The sequence below is a fragment of the Bos grunniens genome, chromosome 19 (genome assembly GCF_055505025.1).
Source record: "Bos grunniens cultivar Pamir isolate PY7600 chromosome 19, Bosgru_T2T1.0, whole genome shotgun sequence".
Lineage (NCBI taxonomy): Eukaryota > Metazoa > Chordata > Mammalia > Artiodactyla > Bovidae > Bos > Bos grunniens.
The window spans coordinates 18,179,336-18,197,940 of NC_141183.1; the positions used below are offsets into that span (position 1 = coordinate 18,179,336).

An 18,605-nucleotide genomic window follows, 5' to 3' on the forward strand; every position below is an offset into this window, starting at 1 on the left:
GGTTGGATGTGCCAGTTCCTTGAATGGGTAGGAATCCATCCAGGGCTCATGTGTACCACAGGTGGGAGTGAGTGGGGCTGGAGAGTCCCTATGGTCCCCTTCTGAGTGCTGCCATCATTTCCTCTAAGACTTCATGCTGCAAGGAGACCCTCGCCTGCAGGTCCAATTTCCAGCATGTGGTCCTGGACTATGGAAGCCTTTCCTGTCACCCAGGGCTCTAATTCTGCACAGGTGAGGTTACTTGGATCATCTGAAGTTATCTGGGTCATCCGTTTTGGCCACAAATAGTACTGCATAAAGTGATACCCAGAGAATGCCCTCCTCCCAGGGTTCAACCTCCACCAGAGCTTCAGAATTGATGCTTTCAAGATGTGGTGCTGGAGATGATTCCTGAGAGTCCCTTGGACTGAAGGAGATCAAACCAGTCAATCCTAAAGACAGTCAGTCCCGAATATTCATTGGAAGGACTGATGCTGAAGCTCCAATACTTTGGCCACCTGATGCAAAGAGCCAACTCATTAGAAAAGACCCTGATGCTGGGAAAGATTGAAGGCAGGAGGAGAAGGGGATGACAGAGGATGAGATGGTTGGATGGCATCACTGACTCAATGGACATGAGTTTGAGCAAGCTCCAGGAGATGGTGAAGGATGGGGAAGCCTGGCGTGCTGCAGTCCATGGGGTCGAAAAGAGTCAGACACAGCTGAGTGACTCAACAACAAGAGAGCTTCTGCTGTCTTTACCTCCCAAGATGCAATGTGCTGCTGCCCCGGTAGGGAGACAAGTCCAGAGACAGAGGGTACAGGGCATCACTGCCCACTTAGAAAACTCCTCCTACTTCCTTTCTGGTAGACTCTATCACTCTGTCTCAAGGGTGAAGTGAGCATCAGTAACAAAACTTTCTCTTGCCTCCTTTTTGCTACGCTTCTGCTGCTAAGTTGCTTCAGTCATGCCTGACTTTTTGCAACCCCATGGACTGTAGCCTGCCAGGCTCCTCTGTCCATGGGATTATCCAGGCAAGAATACTGGAGTGGATTGCCACGCCCTCCTCTGGGGGATCTTCCCAACCCAAGATCTTTGTCTTTTATGTTTCCTGCATTAGCAGGCAAGTGTTTTTTGTTTTTTTTTTTAAACTACTAGCTCCACCTGGGAAGCCCTTCCTTTTTGCTATAGTTGGTGGAAATGTCTCCTAGACTTCCTTGGTGACAAATGACACTCAGATGTGTGTCCTCCATGGGGAGGTGACAGGTTGTCAGGTCACCATTCCATGGATGGTTAACTCTATCCTACCTGTACTAAGCAGGTCTCTTTTGGTTGTATGGGTGACAGAAACTCAACTCAAATGTGTTTATACAAGAAAGGACATTTATTGAATCACAGGGTTGCAGTGAGGGCAAAAGTGAGTTTAGGCTGCAGAAGTGGTGGATGCTGGGACAAGAGTCCTGTCTGGACTCTGCTCCCTGTTCAAGGACGCTTATTCTCTCAGATGGGCTGTATCTATGAGATTCCAAGCAGTCTCAGGCCCCACACCTGAAGGCTTCCTGTGAGAAGCTGAGCCTCGCCACTTAGTTTCAGTTCAAGATACACGGTTTGGGGCGTGAACAAACCCTCTCATCTGGAGGGCAGGGCCCTGAGACCGGCAGACCGCCTAAAACCCATGGGGGAAGGAGTTCCCTCAAAGGTGTTACTGTGCCCAGAAGGGAAGGGGGGTGGTGCACCCTCTCGCGCCCTCTCTACCCTGTCCCACCAGTGGTCCTCATCACAGTTGTCACCAATCCCTCCAGGCCCATCTGCCGCTTCTGCCTCAAGATTGGCCTCAAGACTGAGCCAGTTTGCAAGGTTAAGACCAGAGTATTTCCAGGAGAGTGATGACATCACAGAACTGAGGTTCCAGAAGGCGGGGGTGACTGAGGGCTCCCATCTTCTTTGGAACATGGAGAGCAGTAAGCTGGGCGGGGCTAAAGGATAGTCCATGAGGAAGAGGAGGTTCCCACTCAAAAGGCTTTGTTCTATAGATTCTCACGGAAAGCCCTGGGCAGGCTGGGACCTGGGGTCAGCGAGGGATAGGAGAGAGGTAAGCTTCGGGAGTGGGGGTTGGGGTGTACCTGCCCGAACCACTGTCTTCCCTGGAGAACCCCAAGAGGGGCTTTCAGGGGCAGAGATGGAGCTCCCTGCTTTCCAAAGCTCAGTGATATCTGTCTCTGAAGGATCCTACTGAGTCAGGGCCAAGTAAGGCTGTATGAGACACACTTATACCAAAAAAATAGCCATTGTTTGTTTGAAATTCTAACATAATGGGACATGCTGTGATTTTATTTACTAAATCTGGCAACTGTAGGGTGGGAGAGAGAAGCAAAAGAATGGTCCCAAGCTCAGGCTGCTAAGGAGTGAGTATCAGGAGACAGAATAAAACATTCGTGAGGAGACAGACTGTCAGGGTAGCCATCTTGTCCAAGAAACTGCCAGACTCATGAAGCCAGTGGATGGAGGAACCTTCAGGAACATACACCTAGTTAAGGAAACCCACACACATACACGAGGCTTCCTAGGTGGTGTAGTGGTCAAGAATCCGCCTGCCAATGCAGGAGACATGGGTTCTATTCCTGAGTCAGGAAGAGCCCCTGGAGGAGAAAAGGACAAGCCACTCCAGTATTCTTGCCTGGGAAACCCCATGGATGAAGGAGCCTGATGGGCTAAGTCCATGGGGTTGCAAAGAGTTGAACACGACTTAGGGTCTAAATAAGACAGCAGCAGTATGATCACAGGGCAAGACGTTTTCCCTTCCTCCTCTCCATTTCCAGCAAAGGGACATGTATCCATTCTCCCCCAGATTCCCCTCTTGTCCAGATTACATTGAGCAGAGTTCCCTGTGCTATACAGTAGGTCTTTGATGGTTATCCATTTTAAATATAGCAGTGTGTATGTATGTATATATATGTTCATCTCATCTTCCCTAATTATCCCTTTCCGCATCCCATCCCCATCCTTCCCCCCTGGTAACCATAAGTTCTTTCTTTAAGTCTGTGAATCTGTATCTGTTTTGTAAATAAGTTCATTTTTATCATTTCTTTTTAGATTCTGCATATAACGGGTATCATAAGATACTTCTCCTTCTCTGACTTACTTCACTCAATGTGACTGAAGTCAAAATGCTGTCTTGTTTCTCCACTGTTTTTCAACTGTTTTTCTCATGCAACTAAGATGCAATCTGTGGGGAGACACGTTAGGACCATGAACATACTCAGTTCTTCACTAAGCTTCCCACTCCCTCTGATTTAGCACCCACTGTTGATTCTTTCTTGCTCAGATCAATCTATGATGGTTTCAGGATGGTGATTTTTCAACTTCATGCCTACCTCCACATTTATCAGTCAGCATTTTCTTGTCAGAAAGAGCCCCCGCCCCTTGATCCCCTTTATGAACCTATTTGTCTATCTATTACTGTTATGAACTCATGGATTCCTATCTCACTCAATGGGTTATCATCATTTGATAGAGTGAAAGTTATCACAGATAATAATTATCATTTATTTTGATGGCCAAATTGTTCTAGATTATCATGGAATCCGTTATTCATTGGTTTCACAGATATGATACCAAAGCACATGCAACAAAAGAAAAAAATACATAAATCAGTCTTCATCAAAATTTAAGACTTTTGTGTTTCCAAGAAACACTGTCAAGAGAGTGAAAAGTGACCCATAGAATGTGAGGAAATATTTGCAAATTACATATCTGATAAGGTTCAGAATATATAAAGAACACTTACCACTCAATAATGAAAAGACAAAAAACCCAACTGAAAAAGTAGGCAAAGGATATGAAAAGACATTTTGCCAAAGTCATACAAATGGCCAATGAGCATGTGAAAAGACAATCAACATTATTAGCCATCAAGCAAATGCAAATCAAAACCACAATGTGATACCACTTCACACCCATTAGGATAGCTTTGCTCAAAAAGACAGTTAATAACTGTATTGGTGAGGATGTGGAGAAGCTGAAATCTTCATACATGGTTAATTGGAATGTAAATTGGTACAGCCACTTTGGAAGTTTAGCAATTCCTCAAAAGTTTACACTTTAAGTCACCATGTGACCCACTGTTTGATATATATCCATAGGAATGTAAATATTTGTCCACACAAAAACTTGTACATGAATGTTCACAGGAGCATTATTCCTAACAACTGAAAAATAGAAACAACTCAAATGTCCACAAACTGATGAATACATAAACAAATTGTGATATATCCATACAATGTAATATTATTCAGCCATGGTTTAGTCACTCAGTCATGCCCAACTCTTGTGACCCCATGGACTGACGGTAGCCCTGCCAGGCTCCTCCATCCACAGGATTCTCCAGGCAAGAATACTGGAGTGGGCCTCCATTTCCTTCTCCAGGGTATTCAGCCATGAAAAAGGAATAAATACTGGTACATGCTATGACATGGATGAACCTTGAAAACATTATGTTAAGTGAAAGATGTCAAATGCAAAAGACCAGATATCGTATGACTTCATATATATGAAATGCTCAGAACAGGCAAATCTATAGAAATAAAAAGATTGCATACATGCATGCTAAGTCACTTCAGTTGTGTCCCACTCTTTGAGACCCTCTGGACTGTAGCCCATCAGGCTCCTCTGTCCATGGGATTCTCCAGGCAAAGAGTATTGGAGTGCGTTGCCATGCCCTCCTCCAGGGGATCTTCCCCACCCAGGGATCGAACTTGCATCTTTTATGTCTCCTGCATTGGCAGGCAGATTCTTTACCACTAGCTCCACCTGGGAAGCCCAGAAAGTAGGTTAGTGGTTGCCAGAGTCTGGAGGGAAGTGGAACAGGGAGTCACAACTAATGGATATGAGGTTTCTTTTTGGGTCGATGAAAACAGTATAAAGTTGACTGTGGTGATAGTCACACAGAACTGCATTCTGAAAATGATTTTCTGCGATCTGAAAATGATTGAATTACACACTTTGACTGAATTAAGTGTATAGTGTATGAATTATATATTGTCAATTATATCTCAGTAAAGTTGTTACCTCAAAAATGTTATTCCAGATTTGGCTAGTGGGTACCCCTTTAGGCCAGCTCACATGTCTATTTGACATGCCCCAGCTCTGTTAATTTTAAATTGGGAATAAAAAACCAAACAGGAGACCAAAAAAAAAAAAAAGTGTTTATAGAATAATACATGAAAGGAAAGAGAAATAGCCAGGAGGGGAGCAGTGAGTGAGTGAGGACATTTGGCTGCCCTCTCCAGATTCCCCAGGAGAAGACCAGCAGGCAGTCTGGGAGACTCCAGGACCCACAGGCCCTCCACCTCTCACCCTCCACCGTGCCTCCTCCCCTCCAAGGATGACAAGCCCACTGCTCATCTCGTTGGCCAGCTGCCTCGTTGCTGTGAATCAAGCCAGCCTCATTGGCCGCTGTGACTTGGCCAAGGTGCTGCACCAGGAGGACTTGGATGGGTTTGAGGGCTACTCCCTGACTGACTGTGAGTGACATTTTCTCACTCCCTCCTCCTTCCTCCTCCCATGGTCGTGCCCTCAGTGGCCATCTTTCTTTCTTCTCTTATTTGTTTTTTCAAAGTCAAGTGAACAAAGCAGCCCTTTTCAAGAAGTCTTTCCCAACATTCCATATTTGTTCAACCATTATTAACTGAGCACTTACTATGTCCCAGGAATGATTTTAGGTGCTGGGGGTGCAGACTTCAACATAGCTCCTTTTCTTACAGTATTCACATCCTAGGGGAAGAGGCAGCAAGAAACATACACACAGATACATGAAGTGCTTCCTGGTGGTGATAATGTTATGCAGAAGAATAAGTCAGGGGGGTGATGGGTGACACTGTTGTAGAAGGGGAAGTCAAGGAAGGCCTCTCTGAGGAGGTGACTTTGAGAAGTGCTGAATAGAAAAAAGGATCCAGTCCCCCAAACATCTGGAGGAAGAGCATTCCAGGCAGAGTGAACAGCCTGTGCAAAGGCTCTATCCCGCTCCTCAATAGAGATAGCTCCTTTTGGCCCAGAATTTGTGTATATCTGCCTTACAACACTCTCTCCTTTTATTTTGCCTTGTGGGTTTTTTAGGTCCATAGTTTCATTCTTACTCTATAGGCTCCTTGAAGGCAGTATCTGCATTTGACCCAGCTAAATGTCCCTCTCTGAGCTTTGCACAGTTTCTGGCACACAGCAGGTGATCATTAAGTGCAGAAAGGATGGATGGACAGATGGATGCATGAGTGGTTGTACTGATGGGTGGCTGGCTGAACGGACTGAAAAATGAGAGGAGAAGCTGATGGATGTTTCTGGCCTGCCAGCCCCATCTAGCCTCTCAGTCCTTGCTCCTTTCTTCCGATTCCTCATCCCTTTCTCCTCCATCTTCCTTCTCCCTCAGCTTGGCCACCCCCTCTGAAAACCCTCTTCTCCCTGTTCTAAGGGCTGTGCCTGGCTTTCGTAGAGAGTGATTTCAACATAACAAAGGTAAATGAAAACACAGATGGCAGCTTTGACTATGGCATCTTCCAGATCAACAGCCACTACTGGTGCAACGATTACCAGAGTCACACGGAAAACAATTGCCAAGTGGACTGTCAAGGTCTGGCAAGGGCCCCAGGGTGGGAGAGGTGAGAGAGATGACCAGCCTCTACTCACGGGACTTCCCTTCCCATGCACAGCCTGGGAATGCCCCCAGAGGGATGGCTCAAGGAATCAGGGAATTCCTTTACTGAGCAGGGGGTTAGACTGTGTCCCTGGATACCCACAGGAGGTTCTGCAGGGTGCTCTCAGGATGCAGAAAGGCTCTGCACATTCAGTAGAGCAGAGCAGTGCAGCAGCCAACATTTATTGAGTGTATTACATACTCAGTACTTTGCACACATGGCTCATTTTACCCAACTTGCTATGTGATAGAGACTAATATGATCCCCACTTTACAGATGAGCAAACTGAGGCTCATAGAACCAGTGCCAGATGCCACACTAATGGCCCTGAAGGCTCAGCTCTTGCCAGCAAATAGTGCTGTCTTTGCCTAATGGTCTGACCAAAGGTCAAGTGCAAAGTCCCCACCTCAGGGCTAGTCCAGAAGATTCCACAGGTCCATGACTCTGTGATGAGGAGGAGACCTCATCTCCTCCTTTGAACTCTGATGAATGGCCCTCGGCTCTTCACCTGAAGAGCCTCGCTCCCTAGGCAGGAGTTCACTTTGGTCTCTGCAGCCTGTTTTGCCTTTTTCTTTCCCTAGAAACCTCCACACTTGGGGTGAACCACCATCCACTAGAGAGTATGGCAGTAACACTCAAATATCTGTCCTCCTGACCCTCCTGCCCCTACTCCCCCGCCACCCCCAACCTCCACCAGCCATTGTATGGATGTCCAGATGGGCCTCTGAGAGGGAGGCCATGCCTCGACTGGAAGTTCTCAGCCTCTGGGTGGGAGGTGCCTCGCAGGGAGAGCCAGTCTTTGGGACTGTCCCTGGCACTTTCATGGGTATTCTCTTTCTCCCTTTCTTTCAGAACTGCTGAGCCCCAATCTTCTCGCAATTATCAACTGTGCAAAAAAGATTGTGTCCGGAGCTGGGGGCATGAAGAACTGGTGAGGAGGTCACTTTGGGACGAAGTTAGTGGGCAGAGCCTTAAGAAAGATGTGGTGACAGAGAAAGGGACAGTAGGTCAGGACTTTCTCTACAGTCTAGAAAAATGGGGGCTGCGGCAGGAACTCTGTCTTAGTAGCAGCTGGGATCTATCTAGCTCTTTCTCTGATGCTATATTCAGCAAAACTCTTTTGGTTGCAGTAACAGAATGACTTTAGCTAGCCGGGAGTAGGGTGTGTGTGGGGGGAGGGGTGGATTTATGCTGAGAGGACAAGGTGTCTTGCTGGGCCCACACGAGGGGTGCAGTTAGGCCTCAGGAAAGGGATGGAAGCAGGGCTGGGGACTTTCCCTGGCAGGTTTCTGCTTTTCTTGGTGCCTTGGCCTCACTACTCCCTCTGCAGACCAGCTTTCTCTAATCCACAGTCCACCAGACAGACTATGTCTGCCCTGAATCTATGGGCTAATGTCCTAAATGACCATAGAGACCCGTGAGGCTCAGTCCTAATCCAGACAGAGGGTCTGTTAGGTTCAACTTGGACCTGGTGACCCGCCTCCATTCAGCTGTCGGGATGGAAGCAATTAAGCAACATAAACATGGCTCCCATGGGACCCTCTCTCCATAACTGGCAGCAACATTTCTATAAAAAAGAGAGTTGTTCATCAGCTGGATGAGTGTTGCAGATCCAGCTTAACTATGGTGGATGTTGAGTTGATTATTTAACATTTCTAAGCCTCAAACTGCATATATAAACAATGTAAATGGCTGCCTCTACCGGAAACTGAAAACAGGAGTTAAGTGCCTTGCATGCTCCAAAGTGAAGTGAAGTGTTAGTCATGTCCAAGTCTTTGCAACCCCACACACTGTAGCCCGCCAGGCTGCTCTGTCCATGGAATTCTCCAAGCAAGAATACTAGAGTGGTTTGCCATTCGCTTCTCCAGGGGATCCTCCCTACCCAGGGATTGAACCTGGGTCTCCTGCATTGCAGGCAGATTCCTCATCATCTGAGCCACCAGGGAAGCCTGAATGCTCCAAAAACACCATGCAAAATAAGGGGCACTGGGGCTTCCCTCGTGGTCCAGTGGCTAAGACTCCACACTCCCAAAGCAGGGGGCCCAGGTTCAATCCCTTGTCAGGGAACTATATCCCACATGTCACAACTAAGACCCGGCAGAGCCAAATAAATATTTTTTTTTTAATGAATGCACATAGCAACTTTATCAAAAGAAGAGAGAGAGAGAGAGAGAGGAGGGGGCATTGATGACTGTTAGGGCTGACCCTTTCTGAAGGGAAAGTCAATAGTTACACCTGGGATTTTTTTTTTTTTTTTAGTAACTCTCAGCCCTACAAAAAAGTGCTCTCCCCCTTCAGAAGGAGGTGAGGATTTGAAAATGTGGAAGTATACTAAGTAGGGGGAAAGAGCAAACACTATGGATGACAGAAATTAAAGGAAGAATCAGAGGGGCCACAGGAGGACCCAGTAGAGAGCTGGGAATGAAGGGGTTTCTGGGCGTTGCTCTGTATGGAAAACTCACGTAACGCTGGGTCAGGTGTTAAGAAGCAGCTGCTAAGTAGAGAGCAAGAACCACTCTTCTTTCTCTTCATAGGGTAAAATGGAGGTTGCACTGTGCTGGCCGGCCCCTCTCCTACTGGATGACAGGCTGTCACCTGGCATGAGGCAGGGAGCAGGCCTGTGGTGGAGTCATTCCAGAACTCCTCTCCTCACTCAGGAATTCTTCAATTCTTCTTCCTCTTGCCTCCACTTCATGTTATTTTCTTCCCTTCCCATTTACAAATAAAACTGACCAGAGCCCCAGGAATAAATGGTTTTCTAGGGCTTCCTCCTTGTTCCCATCCAGGCCCAGGTCCCTGGTTCCTGACTGTCATTTGCAAACCAAGAAGACCACGATGAAAGAAGCTTCTCTATTTTTTTTTTTTTTTTGGAATTATTAAACCATTCCTTGTGCAAAAGAATGTGTTAATTTATTCATGATTAATTCCACCTATATTTGAGTACCTAATAGATTATGAGTGTGTGCTAGGTACAAGAAGAAGGATGATAAATGGTAACTGTTGTTCATGTGGTGTTCATAATCCAGCTGGAGAAGCAGAGACATCTGTGAACAATGGATACAATGAATAAATGGACACATACAATGAATGCAAGAATAATGAAATAGATAATAAAATCTGTAGTTATTGGTTTGAAACAATATCAAGATGCAAGTTATTCCTCTAAGGTCAACTATTTTTGAAGTAAAAGAGCTCAGAAGTAGGTAATGAGTGAGGCTAAAGTTCTGATATATTGAAGTGGAGAAAGTCGTGGTAGGCTTACAGAAATATGGCAGGTGATTTGGGGGTACTTTAGGAAAACGGGCTAGAAACCAGCTTTTTAAGGATTTCAAACTAGACTGTTGATGGCTTTAGTAAGTTATACCTTGATTTGCATATTTTAAAACTCATGAAAACAAACACTCTTAAGTCCAAGTGTTGCATCTTTGGTGGTCATTTCCCACAGAGTCGGGACATCTAAAATTTTAAAGTTCAGTGGGTATTTACTGCTGCTGCTGCTAAGTCGCTTCAGTCGTGTCCGACTCTGTGCGACCCCACAGACGGCAGCCCACCAGGCTCCCCCGTCCCTGGGATTCTCCAGGCAAGAACACTGGAGTGGGTTGCCATTTCCTTCTCCAATGTATGAAAGTGAAAAGTGAAAATGAAGCCGCTCACTCGTGTTCGACTCTTAGCGACCCCATGGACTGCAGCCCACCAGGCTCCTCCGTCCATGGGATATTCCAGGCAAGAGTACTGGAGTGGGGTGCCATTGCTACTCTGGGCTTCCCTGGTGGCTCAGACGGTAAAGCGTCTGTCTGCAATGCAGGAGACCCCGGTTCGATCTCTGGGTTGGGAAGATCCCCTGGAGAAGGAAATGGCAGCCCACTCCAGTATTCTTGCCTGGAAAATCCCATGGACGGCGGAGCCTCGTAGGCTACTGTCCATGGGGTCGCAAAGAGTCGGATACGACTGAGCGACTTCACTTTCACTTAGTACTCTAGTCTTCCCTGGGAGTCTGAAGATGAAGCCAGCTGCTATAAAGTCCGCACCATTCGACCCAGTAAACTAACGCTTTGGACTCAATCCACAAAATACACTGGTGTAGACTCACTAAACTCCAACGTCTCCCCGGCGACGGAGCTGCGGAAGGGGAACTAGAGGCGGAGACCCGCCAGGAGAGGGCGGGCGAAGGAGAGGTCCGAGCACCGCCCTCGTCTCACTCCCCCATAGCTGGCCCCGCCCCCTCACGCGCTCCTTTTAAAAAAGCGCGGGCGCGCCGTGCGCAGGCGCAGTGCGGCTTGCTCTCGAGCCGCGCACGCGCGGTGACCGTAGGATGGCGGAGTTGGTACCTTTTGCGGTTCCCACAGGGAGTGACAAAACCTTGCTTGTGTGGGAACTGAGCTCTGGACCCACGGCCGAGGCCTTGCAAGTGAGCCAGGCCGGGATGGAGGGAGGGATGGAGAAAGTCGCCTCGCGTCCTAGTAATTGGGAGCCCCGGGGGCGCTGCTTCAGCACCTAGCCCGCCTGTGGTCTTTGCTGAGAGGAATCTTAGCTCTAGAGCCGACCGGAGCAGTCAACTCGTCCTTACAGATTTTTGAGAGAGAGCTCCCAGCAGGCCTCACACTGCCTCCTAATGCTTCTCGAAGCTTAGCAGTTCAGAGGGAAACTTGTTTGTGAAATGAGAAGTGTTTGGAGTTGGAGGCTCACCACCGTCGCCTGTGGCGAAGGGCTGGGGGGAATATAAGGGAATGGGCAATTTTGTTTCCTGGGCTTGAAATTTCCTGCTCTTACTTAGCGTGGGACCACCCTACAGCATTCTCTGTTCACAGTCTTCTCCCATTTCGGCCTTCTGTATTCGGTCCGAGTCTTCCAAAACGCAGCCGTGGCCGGTCCTGGATTTTATGCCGTCATCAAGTTTTATTCAGCGAGGGATGCTCACAGAGCCCAAAAGGCATGCAACCAGAAGCAGCTTTTCCAGAAATCTCCAGTGAAGGTGGGTCCAAATGTGGAATTCCTCGCTCCGCTGGGATGAAGTGCTGAATTTAAAACGAATAGGCCAACGTTTGTAAAGCACTCAAAGCATTTACAGAATGCTTTGAGATGCATTGCTCCACTTACCGCCCCCCACAGCTCCCCATTTCTTCCCCTCACCCCCATTTCTTTTCTCTTCTTTTTTAAAGAAACTCGAACTCAGGATGGTTAACTGACTTACTTAAGGTTCATGACAATAAATATGGAAACTAGAGGTCAAACCCAAACTTACTGATGTTAAACCCCATGTCATTTCATGCTGCCCCTTAATTTAAATCTTCACAAGAGTTCTTTATAGTTTTATATGAATTTTAAATATGTGAGCTTGACAAAGTCTTTAGTCAGTTGTAACATAAAGAATGCTTTATCATCATCATCATCATTCTCAAACTGCCTATTCAGAACTCCCTTCAGTTTCCAGAAAATGGTTAAAATATTCTTTAGTGCATGATTATTCTAATAATATGGCTCCATAGTAACATGCCAGCCAGTTTTACTTCCCCAGAGCCCCAGAATGAAAATTTCATTATATCCCTCCACTCAGCCACCATTCCTTTTCCAAGGATTTTTTCAATTCCTCTGAATAAGTGAGTAAGGCTTAGATTTCCCAAGCCTTTCACTTTATAACTGTATGTCTCCTCTGGTTGGCTGCTTCTTCTTTTTAAAAATATTTATTTATTTATTTGGCTGGGTCGAGTCTTAGTTGTGGCGCCGGGGCGTGTGGGATCTTAATTCCCTGACCAAGGATTGAACCCACGTCCCCTGCTTTGCACAGTGGAGTCTTAACCACTGGATCACCAGGGAAGACCCTGTGGTTGGTTTTTTGATCTGGCTACTTCCCACTGACCTTGCTGCCTATTCTTACCCATATTTCTTTCCTCACTGGTTTAACCTTGATAGAATCTGATAACTCTCCTCAGACGTGACTCTAGGTACAGTACTTCCCACTTTTGTACCCTGTTTCATACCCTCTTCAATCTGGGCTCTCCTCACTATGATTGAAGTGATTTCCTGTCAGACATTCTTTAATTTGGAGACTATGATCTGCCTGCTACTGGCTGCGACCATTTCATGTACCCACTTAGATATTACTGGAAAGATTATGAAACGATTACTTGGTATCAGTTGTGAGTAATGAGCTCTTTTTCTTATATTGACCATTAAGACCATTCCGTAAGCTTAGGTTTTGAGATTTGCAGACCATAAAACCCATCACTGATAGAGAAATGAAGAAAATATTCTATAAGTCACTATATAGTTGAGAGGAAAGGGCATTCATATTAGATTTCTTTATGTAATGCAGAACCTTGAGTTTTTACCCCCCTCCCAGTTGTTTCCTAGTTTAATTATATGTTGTTTGCCAGTGAGAACTGTGGCAAAGTTATCCCAGATGTAGACTGTCTCTACTACGCTCAGAGCTCTTCTGAGGCTTCCTTATTGTCCAGGACAGCTGAATTATGACTCACCATACAGGGCCTAGCCTCCCACAAGACACTCAACATTTAACAATTAGTCTTCATTTCTCCTTCCCAGCAGGCAGCTTCAGTTGGAAAAAGTAATTTCATTTTCTTATTTACTCATTCTTTCATTCGTTCACTGAGTCAACAGACCCTCAGCCCTCTATTATATGCCAAGAATTATGCTTGTTCCTGGTAACAAGATATGGTTCCTTCCAGCACTTAAGAAGTTCATAAACTAGTGATAGAGGAAGATCCACAAACAGAGCAATAAAGAATTAATAATGCTTTGACTTTATTTGAATTTTTATTAATATATTTATATACTACACCCTGTTTAAAATGGAAATAGACATTTAACAAAGTGCTAGTGATGTAAAAAATCCACAGTAATGTGATACTGTGTAAGTTATTTGGAGAGTTAATGCTGGAAATATTTATACTCTCAAAGAAGCTTGTTAATGTAGATGAATCTCTAATTCTTTTGGTTACTTATAAAATTTATAGAGGTATGTGTATTCCCTCTTCTAACAGGGGTTAGTAACTTGGGGAGGGGGTGCTACAGATTAAGGTCCTACTTCAGTGGCAGGTCTACCTTATCTCCCCTTCAGGTCATATTCTCAAGCAGGATAAGATGGGGATAAGATGACTAAAAGTTTTCTTCCTTTGCTTACCCACAGCCCTATAATAGGCTTCTGCTGGGCTTCCTTGGTTGCTTTCATCATCACTTTCACCACCAGAGGTCAGGGAAACCTTCCGATGAATCAGGGGTTCTGGAAATGATGCAGAAAAATACTGACTTATTAAAAATAATAAAGAACACTTATTTAGGGCTCACTGTGAACTCATTGCTTAAAATGTCATATATAATCTTTACAACCACTCTGAAATTGGTTGGGGTTTCCCAGGTGGCTCAGTGATAAAGAATCTGGCTGCAATTCAGGAGACGAGGGTTAACTCCCTGGGTGGGAAGATCCCCCAGAGGAGGAAATGGCAACCCACTCCAGTATTCTTGCCTGGGAAATCCTATGGACAGAGGAACCTGGAAGGCTACAGTCTAGGGTCACAAGAGTCGGACACAACTCAGCAACTAAACAACACAAGAACGTGAAACTGGTATTGACAAACAGGTATATTAAAAATAAGTCTATGTCAGATTGTGATATTTTTAGGGTTCTTATGTCTTTAGATTCGTCTTGGCACCCAACATAAGGCGGTTCAACACAACGCCCTTGCCCTAAACAGCTCCAGATGCCAAGAATTGGCAAATTACTACTTTGGTTTCAATGGATGGTCAAAAAAGATCATCAAGGTAAGCTCCAGATTTTCTTTGACCAACCAGGCCCCTTTCAACATTGAACTCCTTGACTTTAGAAAGAAAACTAGAACTGGGCTACAGGGAGGAGATGGAAAAGACTTCCATGTGGAAGTATCTGAGCATGGACATGCCACCTAGAATTCGTGATCATCTCAGTGACTTAAATGGCAGTGTCCATAATTTTCTCCAGTATTTGTGTGATGTATAATAAAAAATAGTTCTCTGTACCTAGTAATTCATTTGCAAATCTCACTTGATTTTGAAGCTATATGATACCTCAACTATTAACTGGGATTGATAGGAGTTTTTTAGTTTTCAAAACAGAATATTTTGAAGTATAATCTTTAATTCAAAATCCTAACAGCTTCAGGATCTTTCTGACCCTGAAGAAGAAACGGAAAATGAAGATATGGTGGCACCTCTTCAGAGGCAAAGCCTGAAGTTCTTCTGTGCTTTAGAGGTGGTGTTGCCATCCTATGAGTGCAGAAGTCCAGGAGTTGGCATGGCTGAGGAACCTTTGGATAACTTGGAAGAAGGTCTGTTTTCCTTTCTTTCTGAAACACGCCTTTTCAGATACATCATCACCTTTGCCAAGCAGCTGAAGTCCTGGGCAGAGTTTCTCTCCTTTGCCACATAGGATTTTAACTTAGGCAATACCTGACAGGACCTTAAACTTTAGAGTTTTAGAACTGACTGCCTGCCAGGGAGGAGGGAAAATTAAGGTGTTTTTTTTCCCCCATTTTTGGTTAATTGTTTTCTGCTAAAATAGTCCTTCAAATACAGATCTCTTGTGGCCTTCAGTTATCCCAACAAAATCATTGTCTAAAGATTTAAATAAACTCTTGTGTCAAGGTTCAGTCCTTTGCCTCCTATGGAAGGGCTTGAGTGGAGAAAGTCAAATGTAGATCCCTGGAAAGGGGATTCCCATTGGTATGGATTCCCATAGCACTTGGGCTTCAGTCAGAAGTAGGGCTGTTAGCAAAGGGAGTGGAGGAGGCCCCACCATCCACCTAAGAGTGATGCCTGGGGAGAGGCCAGAGCATCTGTCTCACTGTGTGAATCCAGCCCTCTCAACGCAGGAGTCTGCAGGAGCATGGCTGTAGCTTGTCCATGTGGAATCTGTGAGAAATGAGAGATTTGTGTCATGTTCTTGGTTTGCATCTCCCATCCAGTATTTCAGGAACTTCAAGAATAGATGTGAGCAGGGAAAACCTGCCCTGCCGGAATATAACTGCATCGTAGTCATTCAACCATACCCTAGTGTTGTGTTCACCCTTAATCACTAAGATAATGATCTAAGAATCACAGGTGCATTTTCAAATTTTTAAACATATAACCTAGAAATCAGTTATCCAGATAAGCATTTTAAATTCATTTGTTTTGGTTGGATTTAGGGCCATTATCACTCCTTATGAAAAGGAAGAAAACCCAGAAGCTTGCTATTCAGAAGGCTATGACGGATGCATTCCAGAAACTGCAGATTGTGGTTTTAGGTAAGACTTTTTTTGATTCTCCTTAAAGTACTTCAGTTTCAATGAGCAATTAAACTTATTTGAAAAGTTATTTGGATGAAAATAATGGTTATCTAAAACACGACATAGGGATTTCCCTGGTGGTCTAGTGGCTAAGACCCTGTGCTCCCAGTACAGGGGGCCTGGGTTTGATCTCTCATCAGTGAAGTAGCATGTGGCTCCCACATGCCACAACTAAAGATTCTGCATGTCATAGCTAAGACCTGGCACAGCCAAGTAAATAGGTAAATAAAAAGTAAAAAAAAGAATGTTTAAAAATAAATAAAACACTACATATTCTTTCATTTACCAAATGCTTTCACAACAACAGTCTCAAATTTGTTCTTTGTGGCGTTTATGAGAAAAATGACACAAATATTATTGTCCCCACTGTTTAGATGTAGACTGACTTGCCTCAGTTCATATAGAAAGTGTTTGATCCGGTTCTTGTTTCTCGATTGCTGACGTATCATACAGAATAGTATAGTGACTATAAGCCTTGGACACCTGTGTTTGAGTCCTGACTTTGTCTCTTAGATTTTTGTTGTTGTTGCAATTTTAGGTTTTCTAGCCAGAGAGATTTGAAGGTATTAAATATCTCTAAGCTGCAATTTCTTTATCTATAAGTAGGGTTAGTATTTCAGCTTACCTTGTGGGGGATATTGTAAGAGTAAATAAGATGATGAATGTAAAGTCTTAGAACCATGCCTGGAACATAGTAAACACAAAATATTTTGGCTATTATTATTATCGTCATTTTATTGAAGAGTTGATTAGATTATGTTTTTGGAATCAGTTTCAGTTTTCATTTCTGATATATTGGGTGAATACGATTCTTATATATACATTTTTTGTGAGCCTTGAGTGTGATCATGCTATTGAATAGATTGATTATGTACCCTATTGAGTTATATAGGGTGAGAATGTCACAGGCTGTGCCCAAAGGAAAGTTCATGGTTGGTATATCCCTGGAACAGAATTGCTCCCCTGTTTCACAGCCCTGCAGGCTTAGGGACTGAGAAATGCTAGCTAAGTTGTCAGAGACCTTATTTGCTTGTCAGAGACCTTATTTGCTTGTCAGAGTTGGCCTTGGACTGGTGTCAGCCTTCCGGCCTGGGCAGTTGTTCCAGTGAAGTTTGACTTCCCTGGTCACCAGGCAGAATCTCCATCTGTCAATTCCAGTAACAACCTTTGAGAACCAAACTAACTGTCTAGGTTGTTTGCCTATCCCTAATATGCAAATGCATTTGGCTCCATTGCTCAGGGGTTAGAGTTAGAACTGGACATGGAACAACAGACTGGTTCCAAATAGGAAAAGGAGTACGTCAAGGCTATATATTGTCACCCTGCTTATTTAACTTATATGCAGAGTACATCATGAGAAATGCTGGGCTGGAAGAAGCTCAAGCTGGAATCAAGATTGCCGGGAGAAATATCAATAACCTCAGATATGCAGATGACACCATCCTTATGGCAGAAAGTGAAGAGGAACTCAAAAGCCTCTTGATGAAAGTAAAAGAGGAGAGTGAAAAAGTTGGCTTAAAGCTCAACATTCAGAAAATGAAGATCATGGCATCTGGTCCCATCACTTTATGGGAAATAGATGGGGAAACAGTGGAAACAGTGTCAGACTTTATTTTGGGGGGCTCCAAAATCACTGCAGATGGTGATTGCAACCATCAAAGTAAAAGACGCTTACTCCTTGGAAGGAAAACTATGACCAGCCTAGATAGCATATTCAAAAGCAGAGACATTACTTTGCCAACAAAGGTCCATCTAGTCAAGGCTATGGTTTTTCCAGTGGTCATGTATGGATGTGAAAGTTGGACTGTGAAGAAAGCTGAGCGCCAAAGAATTGATGCTTTTGAACTGTGGTGTTGGAGAAGACTCTTGAGAGTCCCTTGGACTGCAAGGAGATCCAACCAGTCCATTCTAAAGGAGATCAGTCCTGGGTGTTCTTGGGAAGGAATGATGCTAAAGCTGAAACTCCAGTACTTTGGCCACCTGATGTGAAGAGTTGACTCATTGGAAAAGACTCTGATGCTGGGAGGGATTGGGGGCAGGAGGAGAAGGGGATGCCAGAGGATGAGATGGCTGGATGGCATCACCGACTCAATGGACGTGAGTTTGAGTGAACTCTGGGAGTTGGTGATGGACAGGGAGGCCTGGTGTGCTGCGGTTCATGGGGTTGCAAAGAGTCGGACATGACTGAGCGACTGAACTGAACTGAACTGAATATGCAAATGGTGTTCCTTATATGCACTCAGAATTCCTTAAACTGAAAAGCCTGGTGGCTGTAGTTTGCCTTGAGGGAAGCTGTGTAGTCCAAAAGGTACATAGGCCAGTAAAATTCTCTCCAAAGCTTTGTTCATTGTATCTGGTAGAATTTTGGTCCCAAGTAATAGACACTTGCCTCGCTTCTAATATGACATTTCCTGTATAGTCCAGTGGTATCTATCCCTGGTTTGAACTCACTTTGACCCCTCCTTAATGCCTTCCTATTGAATCATATTGTGATTGAACAGTTTTGTTTCCACAGCTTTTACTACATCATTCCTTAGTTCTTATTTCTAAGATCATAAAGGTTTTTGAACCAAAATTGATACTTCTCTTACATATTTTTTCACAAATAGTAATGATATG

At 44.7% G+C, this 18,605-nt stretch overlaps 1 protein-coding gene across 1 annotated transcript; it reads left to right on the plus strand.

Moving 5' to 3' along the window:
• Window positions 1–5,248: 5,248 nt before the first annotated feature.
• On the plus strand, window positions 5,249–9,564 carry LYZL6 (lysozyme like 6). Its single transcript, XM_086357220.1, has 4 exons — window positions 5,249–5,502; window positions 6,444–6,602; window positions 7,519–7,597; window positions 9,201–9,564. The coding sequence occupies exons 1-4, from the start codon at window positions 5,364–5,366 to the stop codon at window positions 9,268–9,270; spliced, it is 447 nt and encodes a 148-aa protein (XP_086213346.1). The 5' UTR covers window positions 5,249–5,363; the 3' UTR covers window positions 9,271–9,564.
• The last annotated feature ends 9,041 nt before the right edge of the window (window positions 9,565–18,605 follow it).